Raw genomic sequence first — 21470 nt, forward strand, 5'->3', positions numbered from 1 at the left:
CTCTGCCTGAAAGGCCCCCTTATCTCCCTCAAGTCTTAGCTCACATCTCATTTCCTCAACCAGGTCTTCTTCCTGAAGACAATGGCCACTGTCCTTCCCCACCACCCTCTAATTCACCCCAGCACATCTCAGCCCACATTCTGCTTTCTCTTTCTCCCGTAATACTCTAATTGTCTAATATACTACATAATCTGCTTATTTGTATTGTTTATTTTTTGGCTCTTCTGCCAAAATGAAAGTTCTATAAGGGCAAGAATCATTGCCATTGCAAAAACTCTCATGTATCCCAAGTTCTGAGAACAGTGCCTGGAACATTATAGGCGGTCAGAGAATATGTGCTGAATGAATGAATGCTGGATGGTAGATTTAACCCATTCAATTCTCTTGTGTCTATAACTTGAGAGGTAATTTCAGTCCATGAACAATACACACACACACAGAGAACTGGTCTGAGTTCCTGGCTCTGAATGCTTGGGCCTTGAGGGTGGAGGGCCTCCCACCATCTGTATCACTGCAGGGGCTCCATCTGCAGAAGGTGGTGCCCTTCATCCAAGGAGGACACCTTCAAAGCAAAAGGCACCCAGTGGCCCAAGAGTTGGTAAAACTATCAGATAGAATTCTTCCTACTGTGGCTTCCATTTACTCACCTGCCCATACATTCCATTTCTATTATCATCCCCTCAAGAATAAACTCTGCCACTGCCTGCTACTCTTTCGTCTCTTCTATTTCTTCAACAACTCCCAGAAGCATCTTAAAATCTTGCTCTCACCATCAGATTTTAATGAGGGGGATGAACTCAGCAATTAGACACAAGGAGTGGAATGGTTTGGGTCCCTGTACATCACTGTTGAACCCAGCATACCGTGCAGCCCTCCAAGCATTAACCTCATTCCCTGTACACACTCAATTAGGCATATTTACTTCTAATTCTCCAGCATGCAATTGTGAGCGCTAATAAAAACCTCTGCTACCCCCAACAATGCAATTAATGCCATTAGCTGTCTCATAGAAACTTGTCTACACTTTGGTGCTGACGAAGTCTGCTCATTCATCCATTTAGTCATGAATTCATGCACGTATGCCTTTTCCTATTTAGCAAAGGTCAAATGTATACCTACTATGTGCCTTACCGAGCACAGGCCTGGGGCCAGCATGATGAATTAGACATTGCCCTGCTTTACAACAGGCAAACGGTTATACCACAGAGTGTTGAGGGGCATGACAGAGGCATGGCCAGGTACTACTGAACCCAGAGGAGAAAGCGAATGGGGGAGCACATTTCGGCTCCCAGGCAGCAGTTCAAATACCAGCTCTGCCACAATTTAGCCCTTACTGTCAAGCAGTCAGTGATGACCTTTAAGTTGCATTTATACGATGGGGGTAATCATCCTAACACCCCTCAGGGGAGCTTGGAGGATTAAGTGAGACGATGCCTATCCAGTGTCCATCCCAGCACATGGCACAGAATATATGGTCAGTAAACAGAGGCTACTAGGATCTCATGCCCTATTCTCAGCCTTTAGGCTTGGCCAGGGCATTCCATTTCATTCCACTCTCCTCTCTTCTGACAGGACAAAGGGGATCTTACACTTCAGATGGTTGGAAGTGAGACAGGCATGGACAAATGGAGCAGCAAATTTCAGAGGACAGGACATAGTCTTGGCCAGGAAGGTGTACAAGGAATGAAGCCCAAATACACATTAACTCTCCCTGGCTGAGGGACCATGACCTGGGTTCCTTCACCTGTTAGACAACATGCTTGTCCCTTTTTCAACCTATTCTTGCATCATAGTCCCAAAGACAAAGACATTAGGAATCTTTACTCTGGATCAGGATACTTGGATCATAGACATGAAGCGAAGGCCAGCTGACCACTATGATGAGCTAGGGACACTCACAACTGATACCAATCCACTATGGACACACATGAATGCATGCTGCTAGGGACATGCTAGGGCTCTGGCTGCTCCAAAGTGGCCTGGTAATGACAATGACACATCTGCCTTATATGGCAAAAAAACTGAATGCACAAAATTTGATATATACTAAAGAAAAGAATATATGCATATACACACAAACATACAATTGGAACATTTCTGGAATGATACCCAAGAAATTATTAGCAGTGGCTGTTTCTGTAAAATTGGGGAGATGGGTTGTGAGGGGAGAGTTTTAGATTCTATTTAAAATCCTTCTAAATGGTTATTTTGTATGAGCATACATTATCTATCTATATCTACATCAACATCTCCATTTCACTCTGTATAAAACAAAACACAATCTGGCTTTAAGAGCCTTTGCCGGCAGCTCTTTCAGACTTGGGGGAGGTGGGTGTGGAGGTAGAGGGATGGGGGGTTAGGATGGGGAAGGGAGGCTAGCCAGGAACTTACTGGTGTTGTGGTCTATGAAGTAGTCTCCGACCTGCGGGTCATACGCCTCTTCCCATCCTAGTGGCAACTCATCACTAATGCAGTCAGCAAAGGTGAGCGGTTTGGTATACCTGGCAAGGGAGAAGAGAGACACACTCCATCAGCCCATGGTCCCCACAGCCCTGCAACTTCCTCCTTCTCTCAGCCCCCTGCTCCTCTGGGTTGGCCCAGCAAAGCCACAGACTTTGCACTGACCCCAGCTCTGCTGTCCCCACGGCCCCCAGGAAAGAGAGGGCATGGCTGCAGCAGCAGGATTAGGTCACCTAGGAGGAGGTAGGGGTTGTGCCTTCCAGGCCCAACTTTGCCACTGATTTGGGAATGATGTGAGTAAGTCAGCTTCCTTCTCTGGGCCTCTGTTTCTGCATCTCTGGGGGGTTTGCTGAAAAGGGCTGCAGCGCTCACTGCTTCTTCATCTGTGACTCATTTGCCCACCCCACCCCCAGTCTTCATCCTGGCTCTACCCCATGCCTGTCATGCCCACCTGCCCTCTGGAAAGCTGGCCTTTCTATTCTAGCAGCATCTAGAAGAGCAGATGTTTCATCCTTACCCATTTGGCCAAAATCAGTATTAGCTTTTTTTTTTTTCTTTCTACTTTCCACTTTTTTTTTTTTTTTACAAATAGTTTATTGTCAAATTAGTTTCCACATAACACTCAGTGCTCATCCCCACAAGTGCCCTCCTCCATGCCCATCCCCCCTCCCCCCACATCCATCAGTCCTCAGTTTTTGTCAGCATTCAAGAAAAATCAGTATTAGCTTCTTGAGCTGGTTCCCAAATGCCTACACCTACCTCCTTCCTTCCCTAGATAATCCAGATCAAATGGATCTTTTGGGGAAAAACCACTCTCTGAGACCCCATTTTGGTGCACAGTGGTGGTAATCACCCACTTGCTGGCTAAGTCAGACAGACCAATTATGCAACTAAATGAACAAAGGCCTGTCAAGGCTGGAAAAGAGCACAAACCATTGGTGAAGCATTTCAGCTGGAGTGCAAGGAGCTACAAACCTAGATACATAGCCAATCAGCCTGAGTGGCCCTTCCAGAGCCCCTTTGATTTTTCCCATTACTGCCTCTGCTTAAAACACATACTCAGATGTCCTTCCTCTTCTGTCTGCTCCCATGTCCTCACAGTCCTGAAAGGCCACATGGCTCTGTTTTGCACCCTTTGGATATGGTAGCAAGCTTACATGCAACAGGACAGGAAGAAAACAGACTGAAACGGGGTCTAGGATTTCTGTGCTGACAGCACAGAGCCTGCCTGGGATTCCCTGTCTTCCTCTCTCTCTGCTCCTTCCCTCGCCCTCTCAAAAATAAACATTTAAAAATGTACATATGGGAGAGAAAACTGAAAGAGCCATGGGTGGACAGGACATGGTGTGTCCATGTGCCATTATATATCCAAGGTCAGGTAGGTTGTGAAAAATACCTACTGAATAAACGAAGAATCCAAAAGCTTCTGTTAGTCAGTAATTTACTGCTGTGTTGTGGGAGACGATAAGAATGAGGCTAGAGGTAAATATGATATACAAAAGACTAAGCACCATCAAATAAGGATTCAATAAGCATCACTTATATTGGCTGTGTGGGTTTGGCAACTTATTTGACTTCTTTGAACCTCAGTATTTGTATCTGAAAAGTGGGGACAATAATGACAACTGTCCAGGTTGTTGGTTAGGTTAAATAATGTTGTGTTTTAAGAGCACTTAGCACAGATCTTGATGTGAATGAGTGCTCAGAAAACATTAGTTATTGTTATCCCATTTCCCAGAAGGGGAAACTGAGGCTAAGAAAGACTAAATGACATTCTCGAAGTCAATGACAAAACTGGGATTTCAAGCAAGGAAATGTGTCTCCAGAGCTCCTGCTGTGAGCTGAAGGGTTCTTTTGAAAGTTGCCATCTTCAGTGCATCTCCTGAGCCCCAAGGAAAAATCACAAGCCACTGCCTCAGAGTCAAAGCAGGAAAAAATGGAGAAGACACACAGGTGATGGGGACTTTCCTCACTGAAGAATGCTCTTTGTTTAGGTACACCTGTGACAGTCTGGGTAAAGGTCCCGCAAAGCTGTCTTCAGCCCACACCACCACCACCACCGCACGCCCTGCCCAGACTTCAGAAACAAAAGGCCACATCTCACAGGACCTCCCCCTCCTCAAACCTCACCAAGCGGTTGTCCCTTACAGAGAATGAAGACCAGTGAAATCCAAGAGCCAAATCTCATCCAACATCATTTTATGCAGCAGATCTTTGAAAGAGCCTCTGAAGAAAAAGTCTACACACAGGCATACCCCTCCACAAAGAGTTGCTCTCTTACTGAGGACAGAAAAATCAGTGAGGGGCCAGGAATGCTGCAGTCGGACCTCTTTTGCTGACTCCTTCCTCTCTCTGCCCTCTGCCCTGAAAGCTTCACCTGCTAGCCTGGCTGCAGAGATACGAATCCTGTTATATATACCTTTTGCAACCCAGAAAGCCAAGGAAATATGTCCCTTTCTGACAGTTCCCCTGGATCATCACCTCTCAAAATTCTTCCCTAGGGATTAATGGTTTCATCAATGGTGCATCGAAGCAACAGATTCCCGTCTCCCCCACAACTGGTGCTCGATAAATATTTCTGGAATGGGTGACTGCAATAATGAATATGTAGGAATGAAAAATTATGATGTATTTTTCTATATTTTGCTAATATGGAGGGATGCTCTCAATATATTATGAGAACAACAACACTGTTGAAAGAGAAAATCTACACAATTCTGCTACTGTATATTTTGCCTAAAAGTGTGTGTGTGCGAGTATGTGTGCACGTGTGCATGTGCGTGCAGAAGAGAAACTGGGTGCTCACTTCGGCAGCACATATGGAAGAGAAACTAGAAAGATGCACATTAAAATGTTATATCGGTACACAGATTTTAATGTATTTTTTTTTTACTAATTTCTCTGTTATGTTCATATATCAGTGTAATCAAAACATTTAATAATGGCTAAATCTAAGCCTAGAAAGCAAGTTATATATGTCATGTTCTCTCCCTGGGTTGTAGGCACTATTACTCTATTTTACAAATGTGAAAACATGCTCAACATCACACAATAAACCACAGAGGTATAACCTGAAGCCCCACCACCTGATCCCCAAACCTGAGCTTTGCTAATAAAAATTAACAAGACCAAGTAAGTCTCAGAACAATCTGGAACACAAAGTAGGCTATGCCAGAGATAGAGATCACAGCTCTGGACCGTCAGGGACAAATCTGAAGTAGGCAAAAGGCACTGGAACTTTGGCATATTTGCACCTTCAGTCACCTGTGCCTTGGTACAAAGATGTTCAACACGTTGGATAATCCACAGCTGCTTAATGAAAAGACAATCAAATGTTTCAAAGTCATCCAAGTCATCAATAGCAGTGATTCACTGAACGCTCTGTGAGGATGAGGACTGGAGATGGGTCAGGTCTGAAACACCAAAATGCATCACTTTTCCCAGCCTTGGACTCTGAGAAGTCAGAACAGAGATAAATAGTAATTGCAAGCAATATAATGTGACTGTCATGGGGTATCCTACAGGAGGGCTGAGAGGTAGACTTCCACTTGCCATGAATGCAGAAATTGTGCCCATCTTGGATAAAGAAGAGTGAGTCAAGAGGGCGCCCAAAGACAGAAAGAGAGGGCATGGAGAAAGGCAGGCTCTCATTTGATATTCAGGGTTTCCCCTCAATGCAATCTTGGGGGAAAAGCCAGAGGGCTGATATCCTGGCTCCCAGAGCTCTTCCATGGGAAAGAGAAAAGCTTCTTTTGGGAGACTTTGCAACTTACAAGAAATCTGGACAGCAAGATTCTCTCTGGAACAAATGCCAAGGAGGAGATGAATTATTCAGTGTGCAGCAATGTGTCATTCAGAGAATCAGGATGAAGAGAAGTGTTTTTAGCTGCACAAAAATTTAAACACACACACACACACACACACGTATATGCACGTGCACACATTCAGTCTTCCTGCCAGAGAGAAGAATGGTCTGTTTAAACCAGTTCCCCCTGGGAAACTGTGGGTGCTTCTCTGGTCTGCAATGTTTCCCCTTGGGCAAGTGCCAAGAATGTGAGCTGGGAAGAGATGTCCGCTTTCAGATGTGGCCCAGACTTGGGGGCTTGCCTGGAACTCCCAGCCCCCAACCTCTGATGAAGCGATTCACCCCATTTCAGCTTCAGGGCAGTCTCCAGCCTCACGTCCTGGGCTACTGAACACCCCAATCATGAAATTGAAATGCTCCAAGTGCTGGAGGGGTGAGAGGGAAGAGGGCCAAGCAAAAAACTAGTTCTGCCTCTTCTTAATTACAAATCTCTGAAGGAACACAAACATTCCTGAATGTTTCACAACAGGCCCTCCTGGAAAAGCGGCCCGGATGTGTCACCTTGGAGACAGGTAGGCTCTGCCAGGATCACCCTATGGGGAGCACACTACAGGGAGTGCATGAGCACACCTGTCCAGGAACACAGGCTCCTTGCCCTCCTCCCAGGTTCGCATCGCTTGCCTATGGTCTGTGGGAGAGGCTCCCAGATTGCCATGGCTGGCATTCGGTATTCAGACGGTGCATCCCTTCTAAGCAGGCAGCTCAGAGAAGGAACGGAAGACCTTTTGCCAAGTCTAACACTGGGTGGTGATTCTCTGGAGGCCGAAGAACGCGTAGCATATCTTTCATGTTCCTAATGCTTCCCCAGCAATCCGAATGCTTCCCACAGTAACCTCTTTATGGCCGTCCAGCAGGATGCTGACCCCCGACTGGGCTCTCTCCGAGGGCCAGCTGGGCGGGATCACTTTCTAAAGGGCCCTCCAGATTCTAAGCCAAGAACTGTCCAAACTTTCAGCGGAACCTCTCCTCCCCGCCCAGGCAGGATGAACCAGCCGGCTCCTCCGCCCCGGGGTGTTTCACAAGCATAGTTCCCATAGCTTAGATTGCACAACTCCTGACTTCGCAGCCTCACCTCCAGGCTGCTGCAGAGCAGAGCCTCAGTTCCAAGCTGCACCTTCACTTTTGCACCTTGAAGTCTGAGGTGGGTAGGAAGAAAGTGCAATGTTTGAAGCTCTCCTTCCTTCCTTTAATTCAGTTCCATTCAAATACCTTCATTCATGTGTCTAACAAATCTGGGGATGATAAAAACGAGCATCTCAGAGCTTGTTAGGAGGGCTGTGCACACAGAACACAGCTGAATCTTCCTAAATGTCAACTGCAGAAGTGGACGAGACAGACAGAGACATGTCCTTGCATTCTAGTCAGAGACACACCCCAACCAGGAAGCAAGTCACCGAAATCATGTCAGAGATTCATGCTATTCAGAAAATACAACAAGGGGGTGGGGGTGGAAGAGAGGGAGTGTGAAGGGAAGCCTCTTGCAGAAGGTGATCTTTGAGCAGAGAGACCCAATGGTGGGAAGCAACAGGAAGGGCCATTTGGGGGCGGGACAATGTTGATAAGTTTAAGGGGGAATAAAGGCCACATAATATACCTTTAGGTTATAAGTATGGGGTGGGGGCAGAGGGATGAAGAGGATGGGCTTTTAGGGCTCTGGGGCCCCTGGTTAAGTACCATCCCTGTGCCAAGTTGCAGAAGGTGACCTAGAGAAGCTCCCTGCCTCACTTTCTGCTTTTCTTCTCTCTCCCTCCTGTCCATAAGTCCTTCAAGCAACACATATTTACTGCATGGACACAGAAGCCTAGTCTCATGCCAAACATGATGAGGGCTCCAACACTTGCATAAGCCTTGTTTCTGCCTTCAGGAGAAGTGGATCTAGCCAGGGAGCCAAGGCTTACCTTAAAACAGGCAGTGACCCATCCCCATGGCATTTGGTGATTGCATACGGAGTGGCTATGCCACTCGGGGCTGTGAACCACAGGCAATTAGAGGACGTAGGGATGGTTAATAAGCTGCTAGGTCAGCTGTTCAGACGTGAAAGGCCAAGGGGTTGGGAGACGACTGGGGCAACAGGGTGACATCAGGAAAGGCTGGAGGAGGCAGGAAGGAAGAAGAGGTGGTAGGCTTCACAGTTCCTGGGGAGACAGGTCAGCTGCTACCCACAAAGGCTCAGGAACCCATGTTGGTCTGAAACCTTTGCTCCACCTCTTCCACAACCATGGGTGTGCTATGTAACCTCTTTAGGAGGAGTCTCCTTTTCTGTGAAACTCAGAGTCCCAATCTCATAAGGGCGTGGTGGGGATCAAACAAGATAACCCATATAAAGTGCTTTGCACAGGGCCTGGCATGCAATAAGCTCTCAGTCACTGTGGGTTGTTAACGGGATCTGTTGAGAAGCTTTCTGCTCTGTGCATCATGAGAATCATGTTGCCTTTCCTCTTAGGTGGTCAGATGTGTTCATCATCATCATCATCATCATCATCATCACCATCATTCTTTATCCCAAGAGATACCCATGGCAGCCAAAACTCTCAGGCTCTATAGTCAGCCACCTGTGTCCCCAAGCAGGCACTGTCACTTGCTTTTTGTCATTGGGCATGAGCCCTAACCCGCCTGAATTTGCTTCTTTGTCTGTACAGTGGGGATGTGCACAGTGATGACCTAATTAAGATGAGCTGTGCTGAGCCCATTGCATACAGGGCTTCAACCAACATTAGCTGGTATTATGAGTTAGGTTTTCTACCCCTAGTTCCATAATGGGGAAATTGAGGCAAAATAATCGTCCAGGTTAATAGTCAATACACCCTGCACTGTACCCCACAGCTTCCTTTCCAGGAGGGGCTGAGACTACAGACACTCTCCTTTTTTGGAAATTAAACCACAGGAGTTAGAAGATGGCAGCTGGAGTGGGTTTGTCTCTCACAATCTGCTGTCTGGAGGAGGTGTTTACACCAGGAACTCCCTGGCTCTCCCTCTCTTAAACAATTCCCTCCCTTCCTCCCTCCACTCCCAAAACACCTGTCTCAACATTCTGGTGTTTTTACCCCCAGACCTCTTTGCTTCCCTACTTTGGTTGGGCTGGTTTATCCAGAAGCTTTCTTGGCCTAGTCACTCACTCCCATTCCTGGAACTCTTTTATGGGGAAAAAGACTGGGAAGGGTCAAAGCAGGATGGAAGGTTCCAGACTGATCTTCATGCTCCCCTCTCCTTTTTAGGTTGCCCCCTTCCCATACACACCAGTGGCTCACCCCCCTGCTAAATACTGTCTTCACTCTGCCCCCACTGAGTTCTTGGGGCCATACCCTTGCTCTACCTCCGTCCCCAGGTCTCTAGGTCTAACCATTCCCCAATTCCCTCCAGCTTACTGACACAGTGCTGCTGTGGGTAATTTCCTGAAATCCATGCTGCTACCCCTCTGCGTACCACTTGCATTAGAGTAGGCATGGCAGCTTGACTACTAGAAGGCCAAATTCAGCCTAGAACCTGCAGTAGCTTGTTTTAGTAGTAGCCTGTAGCACTTTGTTTTAAAAGTGGAATTAGCAATGACTTTTGGGGGCAGCACTCTTATTGAACACAGTACCCTGCTCTATAACATGTCTTACTTTTGTAAACATGTTCCAACTTTTGTCTTACCAAAAGGCAGCACAGAGTAATAGTTGAGAGCACAGGGCTCTGGTGCTAGACCCCTGGGTTTGAATCCAGGCTCTGCCATTTTCAAGCTGTATGATCTTGGGCAAGACACTTAAACTCTCTGTAGTTCAGCTTTCAATTTTCAAAAACAGAAAAAATAATAATGTATTTATTGAACACTGTGTGCCAGGAGCTCTTCCACGCACTTTATGTATATTAACTTACTTGGCCCTCATAACTACCCTTTTAGGTAGGTACCTTTCAGACCTACTTCATGGTGTTGAGAATTAAATGAGATAATGCATAAAACAGAACTGTGGAATACAGTGACTAAATGTGAGCGATTCATTATCATCTTCATTGCTGTCCAAATGAGGCCTCTAATGCGGAGGTATAAATGAATGATAAAACTCAAAAGGATGTCTGGAATCTGACAAACCAACCCTCTTGTTCTACTGATAAGGAAACTGAGACACATAGAAAAAAGACTTGTCCAGAGCCACCCAAGAACCCAGCAGCAGGGCAGGTCTGAGACTAAAACCTGAAATCAACCCCAGGCCTGCATCACACTCATGACACCAAGAGATCAAGCCAACCTGGTGCTGAGTTTGGCTCCATATGCAGCGAATATGTGAATATCCTACAAGATATAATTAGTGATAGCATTTTCTGGGCTAACTAACCCTGTAAAACTAAAAGGAGAATTACCGCTTGGCAAGAACCCATATGAAACTATGAAGCTCCCACTCATGGAGAGACAAAGCTGGGAGATGGGCCCTTCATTTAGCCCATTTCCTCATTAGAGGGTAATTTCCTGAAAGCTCAATGTCACAACAGAACAGGGCACCTGCTTCATGTATTTGTCCCTCACCCCAGCTCCACCTCAGCTTCATCCTCATTCCTGAATTGGAGCTAGGCTAAGGCAGTTCTGTGCCCTATAGAAAGGGCCAGTTCTATCCTTCTTAGCTGTGTAAACTTAGCCTATTCCTTCCCCAGCTCTGAGCCCCAGTTTCCGCATAGGTATAAAACAGTTAAGAAAGTCTGCCTTGCAGGGTTTCTTGCAGATGCTAAATGAATTAGAACATGAGAATGACTCAACACAGCACTTGGCATGTAATTCTGGGTAGGTATGCAGAGCTCCTCCTTTCTGTAGTTGGAACCTTGAGGGCACTCACCCCCCAGCTCTACTCCTGTTCCCATGAGCTAGGTTTCTCCTATGAGCTAGGGGTCTCCCCAGGTGCTCTAGCTCTAAGAGCAGAGGCCACAGTCCACGCTTCCCTGGAATTTGTCCATTCCTCTGTTCCGTGAGCTCTGACCCTCACCCCACCCATGCAGGCCTGAAGAGCTAGTCCTTCTAGAATTGGTTATGAAGGCTTCTCTGATATCCTGCCTTGACCTGTGGCCCCTTCCATGACAGCACAGCTTATAACACTGGAAGGGAAGCGACGAGATCTGGGTTTGAATCTTGATGCTGCCATTAGATTAGCCTTGGAGAAAGAAGACAGGCTTCCTACCCTTTTGGGGCTTCCCATCTGCAAAACAAGGAGCTGGAATATGGTATCTCTAAGGCCCCCTTTTCAGTTTTAGCCTTCATAATCTAATATTTGGCTGCCTGTCCGAAAGGTCAAGAGTATTGTATGGTTGCAATGAAACAAGAATGAAAACATCTCTTGCTGAAGGCCTGTTAAGTATGAGACAATGGACCATATGCTCTATATAAAGTAAATTGTTTCCTTCATCCTTACAACATTTCTGTGAGGCAGGTATTGCCACCTTTATTTATCCAACAAAGAAGCCAATGCTGCATCATTATTACCACCACCATGATCATCAATGCTGAATTTTGTTGAGGGTTTACAAAGTACCAGGCACTATTCAGGCTCCTGTGCATAGACTATATTTCAATGATTCTAAGCCTCACATTTAAAAATACATTTTAGGGATACAGAAATGCTGAGGCATAGGAGCACATGTACCCCAATGTTCATAGCAGCACTCTCCACAATAGCTAAAACATGGAAAGAGCCTAAGTGTCCATCAACAGATGAATGGATCAAGAAGATGTGGTTTATCTATACCATGGAATACTACATGGCAATGAGAAACAATGAAATCTGGCCATGTGTAGCAACATGGATGGACCTTGAGGGTGTTATGCTGAGCGAAATAAGTCAGGCAGAGAAGGACAAATATCATATGTTTGCACGTATAGGAGGATTAGGAGGAACTTGACGGAGGAACAAGGGGGAGAAGAAGGGCGGAAATGGTGGGGGAAAGGGAGAGAAGCAAACCATGAGAGACTCTTGAATGCTGACAAAAACTGAGGACTGATGGATGTGGGGGGAGGGGGGGATGGGCATGGAGGAGGACACTTGTGGGGATGAGCACTGAGTGTTATGTGGAAACTAATTTGACAATAAACTATTAAAAAAATTAAAAAAATAAAAATAAAAAAATAAAATAAAAAAACAAAAAAAATAAAAAAAAAAATAAAAATACATTTTAACATCTCTGAAATTGGGATGGGTGTTGCCACTCCTTACTGACATCTTCCACTGTCAGCCAGGCTGCAGTCCTGTTGGAGATGCTTCTGCCTGTGTACAGACATCAAAGATGTCATGGGCTTGGGATAAGATCCCAGAGACAACAGTGGAGCACTTTTATCCCCTAGAAACCAAATGGTTGTGGGGCAGGGTTGAGGAGGCAGTGACCAGACATGTTTAGCAACACTCCCCAAGCAGGAGTGCAAAGTAGGCTAACTCTACATGACTGCCTAGCTGGCTTCAGAGCTCAGCACCAAAGCCTTTGACTTCCTCTCTGGGTCCTTATAACAAGGCTGTATCACCAACACTTTGCGGGTAACAAGGATGCTATTCAAAGCACAGACACCAATAATTTTGAGTTAGAAGTGACTCCAAAGAATTGGATTCATGAAACTAACACAACACTATATGCTAACCATACTGGAATTAAAAGAAAATAAATTAAAAGAAAAAAAGAATTGGATTTGGAATAAGAAGATGTTTTAGGAACCCTGGAGCTTTATCTACTGGGGTTTTGTTTTTTGCATGTATAAGTGACATGTGAGTTAAAAAAAATCTAAGTTTGAAAGATCTATTTCAATAAGTATGAGATAAGTGTTTTATTTAATTTTAAAACACTGGATTATAATTTAATTGGAAGCATTTTTCTTTTCTTAGTGGCACATAAAATAATGGTACTTCTTAAAAAAAACAATGTATTGATTTGTAATAGCCCCAAGCTGGGAACAACCTAAATGTCCATTAATAGTTGAATGCATAGGCAAATGTAATATCATATAATGGAATACTACTCAGTAATAAAAAGAAACAAACTGGTAACCCATCAACACATACATGAATCTCAGAAACATTATGCTGGGTATAAGTCGGGGAAACAGAGATTATACTATGTGAGTCCATTTATATAAAATTCTGGAAAACAAAAAATAACCTATAGGGACAGAAACCAAATCCGTGGTTTCCTGGGGATCCGAATGGAGAGAGAGACGGGTTACAAAGGCGCACAGAGATGGAAATGTTTGTTATACTGATTATGAAGATGGGTTCACAGATGTACATATACATGTCAAAACTCATCAAATTGCACTCTGTAAGTACGTACCATTTAGTGTGTTTCAATAATTAATTTCTCAATAAAGTTGTAAAGAAAAAAATAAAGAAAAATCCCATATTAAATGCAATAGAATCATAACTTATTAAAGGTAAACTTATAAGTACTATTATCAGCTCCATTTTACAGATGTGGAAATTGAGGCATAGAGAGGTGAGCTGATACACCCAGCAACACTCAGCTAGTTGAGAAGTAAATCCAACTGACCTTAATTCTAAGCTCTGCCACTGAGTGACGGCAGCCATGTCCCTTTCCCATCCTGGGCAACTATTTCCCCATCCCTACCATGAAAAGATGACACAGTAATTGCTAAGGGGCTTTTCAGTACTGAGTTTCCAAGACTGCCCGAAGTACTTGTCCAAGGTCACACAGCCACAAATGAGGAGATTCTCCTGGGCACCCAGGTTTCCTGACTCCTTCCCCAGTTTCCAGGGTCTATAGTCACTCATTCTATGAGCACCCCTTCTGACATCTCCTTATTATATACAGCAGTGGTTCTCAACCTTAAGCTGTATCAGAAGCCTCATAATCTGTTGGTTACCAAGCCTCTAGCTGTATCTAGAAGGCTTGGTAACCAACAGATTGTTGCAACACCCCCCGCCCCCCAGTTTCTGATTCAATAGGTTTCTGATTCTGGACAGGACTGAAAGTTTGCATTTGCAACAAGCTCCCATATAATGCTGATATTGCTGGTCCTGGTATCATACTTAGGGCCCGCTGGTATATAGCATCCCCTACCTCATAACTGCAGGGACTTTTTTTTTTTTTAAGTTTTATTTATTTAGAGAGTGGGGAAGGACAGAGAGAGAGAAAGAGAATCCCAAGCAGGCTCTACAATCAGCACAAAGCCTCACATGGAGCCTGACATGGCGCTCAAACCCACATACTGTGAGATCATGACCTGAGCCGAAATCAAGAGCTGGAAGCCTAACTGACCAAACCACCCACGTGCCTGATAACTGTAAGAACTTTAAAGAATGGTATCCAACCCTGTGTTCAAGAAATGCCTTCTCTTCTCTGTGGAAGCTTTCTGCCTCCCGTCCCACTCTGCAGGGCCTGGTCATGGTCACCTAGCCTCTTCCAGAACACAGCCATATAGGCAATCTGTATCATCCCTTTGCCAGTGTTTGCGGAGTTCCTGTCCCAAACAGTGTCTTACCTGAGGTCCCACAGCCAGTGAGCACAGAGCCAGCATTTGAATCTGATCCAGGAACTCAGGTTCTTAACTACTGGGCTGGTCTATTTGTAGTAGGCCCTCAGTGAGCATCATTTTCTTTCCTATTTATTTCACATTAAATGGCCTTTTTCCTTTTGCATCCCTTTGCAGATGGAAGGTCAAGTAGGGCTGGGGGCTGGGTTGGGGGCAGTTGGCAGTACCTGGCCTGCCAGCTCTACAGGGCCCTGTTTCCACAGGTGCAGGACTAGAAGACAGAGCCCACTGGCCCTATCTCTGCAACTACCAAGGGTCTTCTGGTCAAGCACCCTTAGTGTTTTCAGATTGATAGCTGTCATCTCATGCTATAGCCCACACAACTTCTATCGGCCTAGGCCCTCCATACTCTGCATCTCACTATCTCTTGCTGTCCCTGTACACATATATCAGGGGCTCCAAAAACCTGGCTTCCAACCATCCCTCTTCTCCAAGTCTTTCCACCAGGACCACTAAAAGAAGCCTTTTCAAAGCTGAGCCATATATTTCACACTAGAGGTGACCTGCCAAAGCCCCGGGGGGACATGACTCTGCCCCCTGCACCCCCGAACACTATCCTAGGGGCAGCAGAGCCAGGGCAGTTTCCTGCGTGGCCCACCTAGGCAGGTGGGACCTTCTGAATATCTCTCCTAGATACTGCCGCTGGATGGTCTAGGAAAGCCCGAGTCAGATGGCCTGGCCGTGTCTGAGAATATGCCGACTGCATCACAGTGAGCAGACTGATCTAGCCCAGAAGCTCACCTTGTCTGTCCATCTAACTGCTACTTCCTTATTTTCCAAGATCACAGAGGACTACAGTAACTGACTACAAAGGAGCCCTGCATAGGAGTTGAAAAGAAAATGGTTTTCACCTCTGGGAAATAGGACTTTCTTTAAGGATTTATTTTCCTCTCATCATTTCTTTTTTAAAGAAGAAGATAAATAGAATGTTGTTCCCTGAAGAAAAGCCCTACCTGCAAGTGAACGTTCAACACCAAAGTGTTCTGAGCTGAAGACAGCTGAATTAAAGTCAGCAGCGAAACAAATAAGCAATTAAAACAGCTATTTCAGGAAGCCCTGGAAAGAAGCAGATACAATATGAATTATTCATTCATACTGCCAGGATGACTTCTGGGCATTGTATTCTGTGCTCTGTTCTCTTGCTCTTGTTCATTCAGCCATTCAAGCACAGACAGGGGACACAATACCCCAGCCCTGGGACACGAGTGCTCGAGCGCGTGTACACGCACACAGACTCCCCACAAGGAGGCCAGGTGGCCACTCCAGATGGTGAGCCACGCTGAAAAGAAACCCACAGGTTGGCAGTCGTCTTCAGCTCCTGTGCCAGGGGAGAATGTATGAATATCCAACTGGCCCAAGAGGATTGTGGGGAGAGGAAGGGAGAGGGAGAGAGGTGTCACAAAAGATCACCTGCACAGTCCAAGAGAGACTATATACAGTGTTATTCCACAAGCTTCCTCACTGCTTTGAGACTGGTCTGGGGGCTTTAAAGGCAGTGGGCAGGATCTGGGACATCAGCTGATCCCTACCCTGTGCCCGCCTAAGGTCTGGACATCAAAGGGTGCATCCAGCTGGCTTGATGGAAGGGCTCCATCTGTACTCTAAAGTCATCAGTCCTCCCTGCCTGACTATAGGAGAAGCTCTGCTATGTATGTATCTTCTATCCATCTAGGTGATCTTGATCAAGTCCTTTCCTTGGGCCTCCTTTTCCCCATCACTGAAACAAGGGGGACAGACTCCATGTCAACCAAACCCTTCCAGGTCTGGCATTTCATGGTGCCATTTTGCAAGAAAATCTAATATCTGAAGGTGAATGCTCCTCTGTAAGGGCCCAGTGTCAAAACCTTCAGAGAATAAGACTAGCACATGCTCAGTCCCTTACATGTATGACATGGCATTAAACTCTCACAACAAGCCACTTAAGTGGCTCCTATGATAATCCCCTGGCATAAATGAGAGGAGCCTTAGAGAATGACATGAAGTTGCCCAAAACTACTCAGCTGTTAAGAGGCAGATTGAGGATCTGAATTTAGATCTTAATTCAAAAAATGAGCAGAGATCATAGACTACACCATTGGGTGTCCAGAAGAGGGAATTTTTAAAATACCATGAAATTTAAAACTATCCCCCATAGGTTTAAATAATAAAGTCTGGTAAGAAGGGGGGAAAAATAAGGAAAAGTGGTAAGAAGGGAAAATAAAAGTTATTTTTACCCCAGCTACAAACTGGAAATTGGGAGTTTTGTTGGGAAAACCACAGGTGAGGCTGTGGAAGACAAGGAGGAAAAGAACTGTGATTTAGGTAAACTAAAAGAGACACTCACCTTGGAGCCCTGGGAACAGAAGCCAAGGCTGATGACTGATAAAACGGGAGTCAGAGAAGCACCTGATTGCTCAAAGAGAAGGGGCCTAACTTGTCTTGCTGTTTTCAGCCAACACAGGTGGAACGTTTTATGCACCTGTCCAAAAACGATGGACACAGCCTCAAAATTGATAGGGAATGAATGGTTGGTAATAACCATTTGACGCAACTGTTTGAAATGTTTCTCATGAAGCATTTTGGATGATAGAGGAAAAATGCTTATATTACAGAATTTAAGAAGAGATTAAAAAGCAGGACACAAAACTGTACAGGCAAGGCTCCTGGGAGGCTTTAGTCGGTTAAGCGTCTGACTTCAGCTCAGGTCATGATCTCACTGTTTGGGAGCTGGAGCCCCGTGTCAGTCTCTGTGCTGACGACTCAGCCTGGAGCCTGCTTCAGATTCTGTCTCCCTTTCTCTCTGCCCCTCCCCCTGCTTGTGCTCTGTGTCTCTCTCTCAAAAATAAAATTAAGACATTAAAGAAAAAAAAACAAATTGTGTAGGCAGCATAGTCTTACCTGCCTGCAAGAAAAAGGAAAAATGCCAAAATGTTGACCATGTTCACCTTTCAGTGGTGTGGGTAATATTCACAGATTTTTTTTTTCCTGCTGCTTTTATAACCGGAAAAAAAGAAAAAAACACTAAAAATACCAAGTATATTTTTCTACCCAACTTCAGTTCTTCTATTTAGAAACCTCTTGCTACCCCTTCATAAAAAAAGGTCATTCCAAAATGAACCCTAATTTTCTTAGAGAAAAATTCAAAGTATAGAAATGTATTATAACATCGAAAGAAAACAAGCAGAAACACTAGTTACATGATCCTTGCTGAGGAGTGGAACCATGAAGCACTGCGGAGGCCAGTAGGACTCCCAGCATGGCCCTGGGCTGGTTGCCAGCAGAGGAATGCACTCAGCCCTCCTGGGTCTCCCCCCAAAAGCCTGAAGACCCCCAAAGGGGCCAGCCTGGGAGGCTGTCTAGGGGCTGTGTGAAAGGGCCTGGAGAGACTTGATAATTATTTCTAGATCCTCCCCTCAAAGGCATGTGGGTAGAGGAACACAGAAAAAAACCAAACCATTGTCAATCACCCCAAATTACAACCGGTTAGGTTTGCTGGAGGACTGCCAGAGGGGGGTAATAAATAAGGGGCAGCCGGGAATAGTCCGTATCAAACTGAACGTTGATGGAGATCAGATCATCCTGTCAGAACACAAACTGTGCTAAGACCATAGTTAGAATACTTGGCCGTAGGAACTATTAAAACAACTCTCACCTACTCCCCCGAACCCCTCTGTCTTGACAAGGTTTTGGCTCAGAAAAATGTCAGCTTTCTGCTCCTTCTGGTGAGGACACACAGCTCCAAGACCACTCAATGCATACTCCACGCTATTTCCAACGCTCCATGCCTTTTTCTTTTCTATTCCTTCTGCCCAGAACGTCTTTTCCTGAGTATCTGTTTATCTAAAGCAGGGGCTGAAGAATTATTTATTTATTTATTTATTATTATTATTTTTTTTTACAAATTGTTTATTGTCAAATTAGTTTCCACATAACACCCAGTGCTCATCCCCACAAGTGTCCTCCTCCATGCTATTTATTTTTACTATATATGTCCTTTCATTGTTTATGTGTCTGCCACCTCCATGAGTTTTAAGAGAGCCTCAGCTGTCTTATCAATCATTGTAACCTCAGCATCTTACGTGAGTGGGCACTGAGCAAATGTTCACGGGATGAATAAATGAACTCATAAATGAACAAATGAAGAAGGAAATATTTCATTGGAATTCCCAGCAGGGTTCACAGAGAGGCCTTCTACCGTGCTTGTCCTAACAAAGGGAAATTGGCGCATGAGGAAATACTCCAGGGTCTTCAAAGTTCTTCCACAGGTGTGACCTTACTCTAGTCTCATCAGGACAACAGCATCTTTACCATCACTGTCACTCCCCCATTTTACAGATGAGCAAACTGGACACTCGGAGACTTTCCTAGACTGACAGGGCTCCTGGGTCCCTGGTTTGTACCCAGATCGGACTCAAGCCACCTGAGCCTTGGCCCACTGCCTGTTCCCCTCCACCATGAACTCTCTCAATGGGTCTCCTTCCTTATTCCCAGCTAGTAACTTAAGAAGTGTGGCAGCAGACAATTCTCCTTCCCCAGGGAGTGCACATCCCAGTGGGTAGTGACAGAGGCCTTGGGCCCCTACTCCCATTTCCTTCTCATTAGCATAATCATCAGTGTGCAGAAGTGAATCTCTCTCTCTCTCTGGCATGGGCATTCTGCAGCCCTTGGATAGTCTGTTCATAAGGCCCAGGGGAAAGAGCTGACACCAGAGGGGAGGGAGGATCCTTGTGAATTGTTTATGGGTTTCAGTTATTGGTGAGCCACAGCTCCGCCACCACAGAAGATCCCCAGATCAGACCACAGCAGAGCATGAGCTGGGGCCTCTCTCAGCCCAGCTGAACTTGAGTGCCCTTGCCTGATGCTGAGGTGCTACTGTTTCTTTTCCACAGACACCAACACAGAGGAGCCTGGAGCCTACCTTAGGTCAGGGGAGCAGGCTAGGCCTTTGGGACCACACAGAACTGGCTTCCCAGCTATGCGAGCATGTTCCACAGTGCCACACTCTCCCCCTCTGTGGCCTCAAGCAGCATGCCCCCCAGCACGGAACAGGGCTCAATAAGTATGAGTTCCTTTGTTTCCTTCAACTTTCCCAGGACTTCTCATCTCTGTATTTGCTTGTTGACATATGGACTGTCTGTCTGTCTTTGCCACCATAACAGGGTCAACAGGCCTAACTCGCTATTGTCTTACTACAATGGAGCATAGCATTAGCTGATGTTCTCTATAATCTGCTGAATGAATGAAACACAGGACTTGTGAGCACTCCTTCTTTTTCAACGGGAAAGGTTTTAAGTTTACGAGGGCTTTTCTGAGAGGTCTTCTCCCCCCTTTTCCTCTCTCCCAAGGTAAAGCCACTGAGCTCAACATTTACAAAGCCAGCTCCAGACTCCTGCAAAGAGTCCCAGGGCACAAAGCACACAGCCCACTCCAGGGCCTGTAACAGGTTCACCTTGAACTCAATGCCCTCCACAAAGTCCAAGGCAAACTGAAAATCCCTCTAAATAACGGGCCCATAAAACCCTCCTTGCGAAGACTTTGAACTGACAGACCCAAAACAGATCCACAAAGGAGAAACTCGCCAATGGAGCAGACTGCGTAGGCATCCAGCACCCTGTATCCCCAGGCTGGCAAAAGTCAGACCCTGGAACTGGGTCCACATCGAACACCCAAGCATCCTGTGAACTTCAGGAATAATTATTTATTCTTATACACAGGGCACTGCTAGTGCCAGGCGCACCCACAGATTCCCCAAAAATATAGAATGTGGGAAAGAAAGGATGATTTTATTTAGTAAACTAAAATATATTTCAGAAATTTATCCAAATACTTGACATTTTGCTTTTGTCTAAAAAACGTGCAAGCCAATGAGAAAGGATTCAATAACGAACCCCTATCTGCTCAAGTGCATCAATATTAAAAAACAAAAGATGAGAACACATTCATTTTTTGAGAATGGAAGCTAATGAACAAATACCTTTTACACAGCTACTACGTGCCTAGCACCAAATACTATATGTGAGCTTAAAATAAACACATAAACATATTCATTTGTACATAATACATATGGAGGAATGAAAACAATGAAGACATTGTTCAAAATGAAACTTTCGTGAAGTGTGCCACAGGATTCACAAAAAGGAGAGATCATGCATGCTGGAATGTTCCCAGGAGGCTCCCAAAAGGAAGCAGCAAACCTAAGGACAGTGATTGTTCAACCAAATAAATAATATTATATGTCTCCAACCTTCACAACCACGCCCTGTGCAGCAGAGGAAACTAAGACCTTGAGAGGGGCTGATGCTGGCCCAATGGTACACAGCTATAGAGCGATAGCTGGGAAATCCTTGGTTCACAGAGGCAAAGGCAGTCCAGTCCCCTTGAGGGCTTAGGGAGGGGAGGTCATCAGTCCTCATTCTTTGGGGTGGGAGATGAGATGGTACAGCAAGGTCAGAGCTGGTGGACACCAGGAGCAGAGCTGTCATTATGTTTGCACATTAGTAGCTTCTTGTCTCTTTACTTAAGAACTTTACATGCAAAGGGCAAGAACTGCCTCAGGGTCTGGAAGAACAGCGTGGCACTGGAAGAAAATTCTGGAAGGAAGAGCCAGGCTGGTCACGGTGGTTGTAGCTCCAGGGAAGCTGGGGGGGGGGGGGGGGGGGGGGGGGGGGTCAC

The 21470-nt window shown here is 45.5% G+C and overlaps 1 protein-coding gene across 1 annotated transcript in view; it reads right to left on the reverse strand.

Moving 5' to 3' along the window:
• The window catches only part of WWC1 (WW and C2 domain containing 1), a gene marked incomplete at its 5' end in the record, with an annotated part of 151597 nt that overhangs the window by 76986 nt on the left and 53141 nt on the right, over positions 1–21470 (reverse strand). The window contains one exon of the mRNA XM_077757363.1: positions 2392–2501. Coding sequence (XP_077613489.1) covers positions 2392–2501 — 110 coding nt within the window. The remainder of the gene's footprint in view (positions 1–2391; positions 2502–21470) is intronic.

The sequence above is a fragment of the Crocuta crocuta genome, unplaced genomic scaffold (genome assembly GCF_008692635.1).
Source record: "Crocuta crocuta isolate KB4526 unplaced genomic scaffold, BGI_CrCroc_1.0 scaffold131, whole genome shotgun sequence".
Lineage (NCBI taxonomy): Eukaryota > Metazoa > Chordata > Mammalia > Carnivora > Hyaenidae > Crocuta > Crocuta crocuta.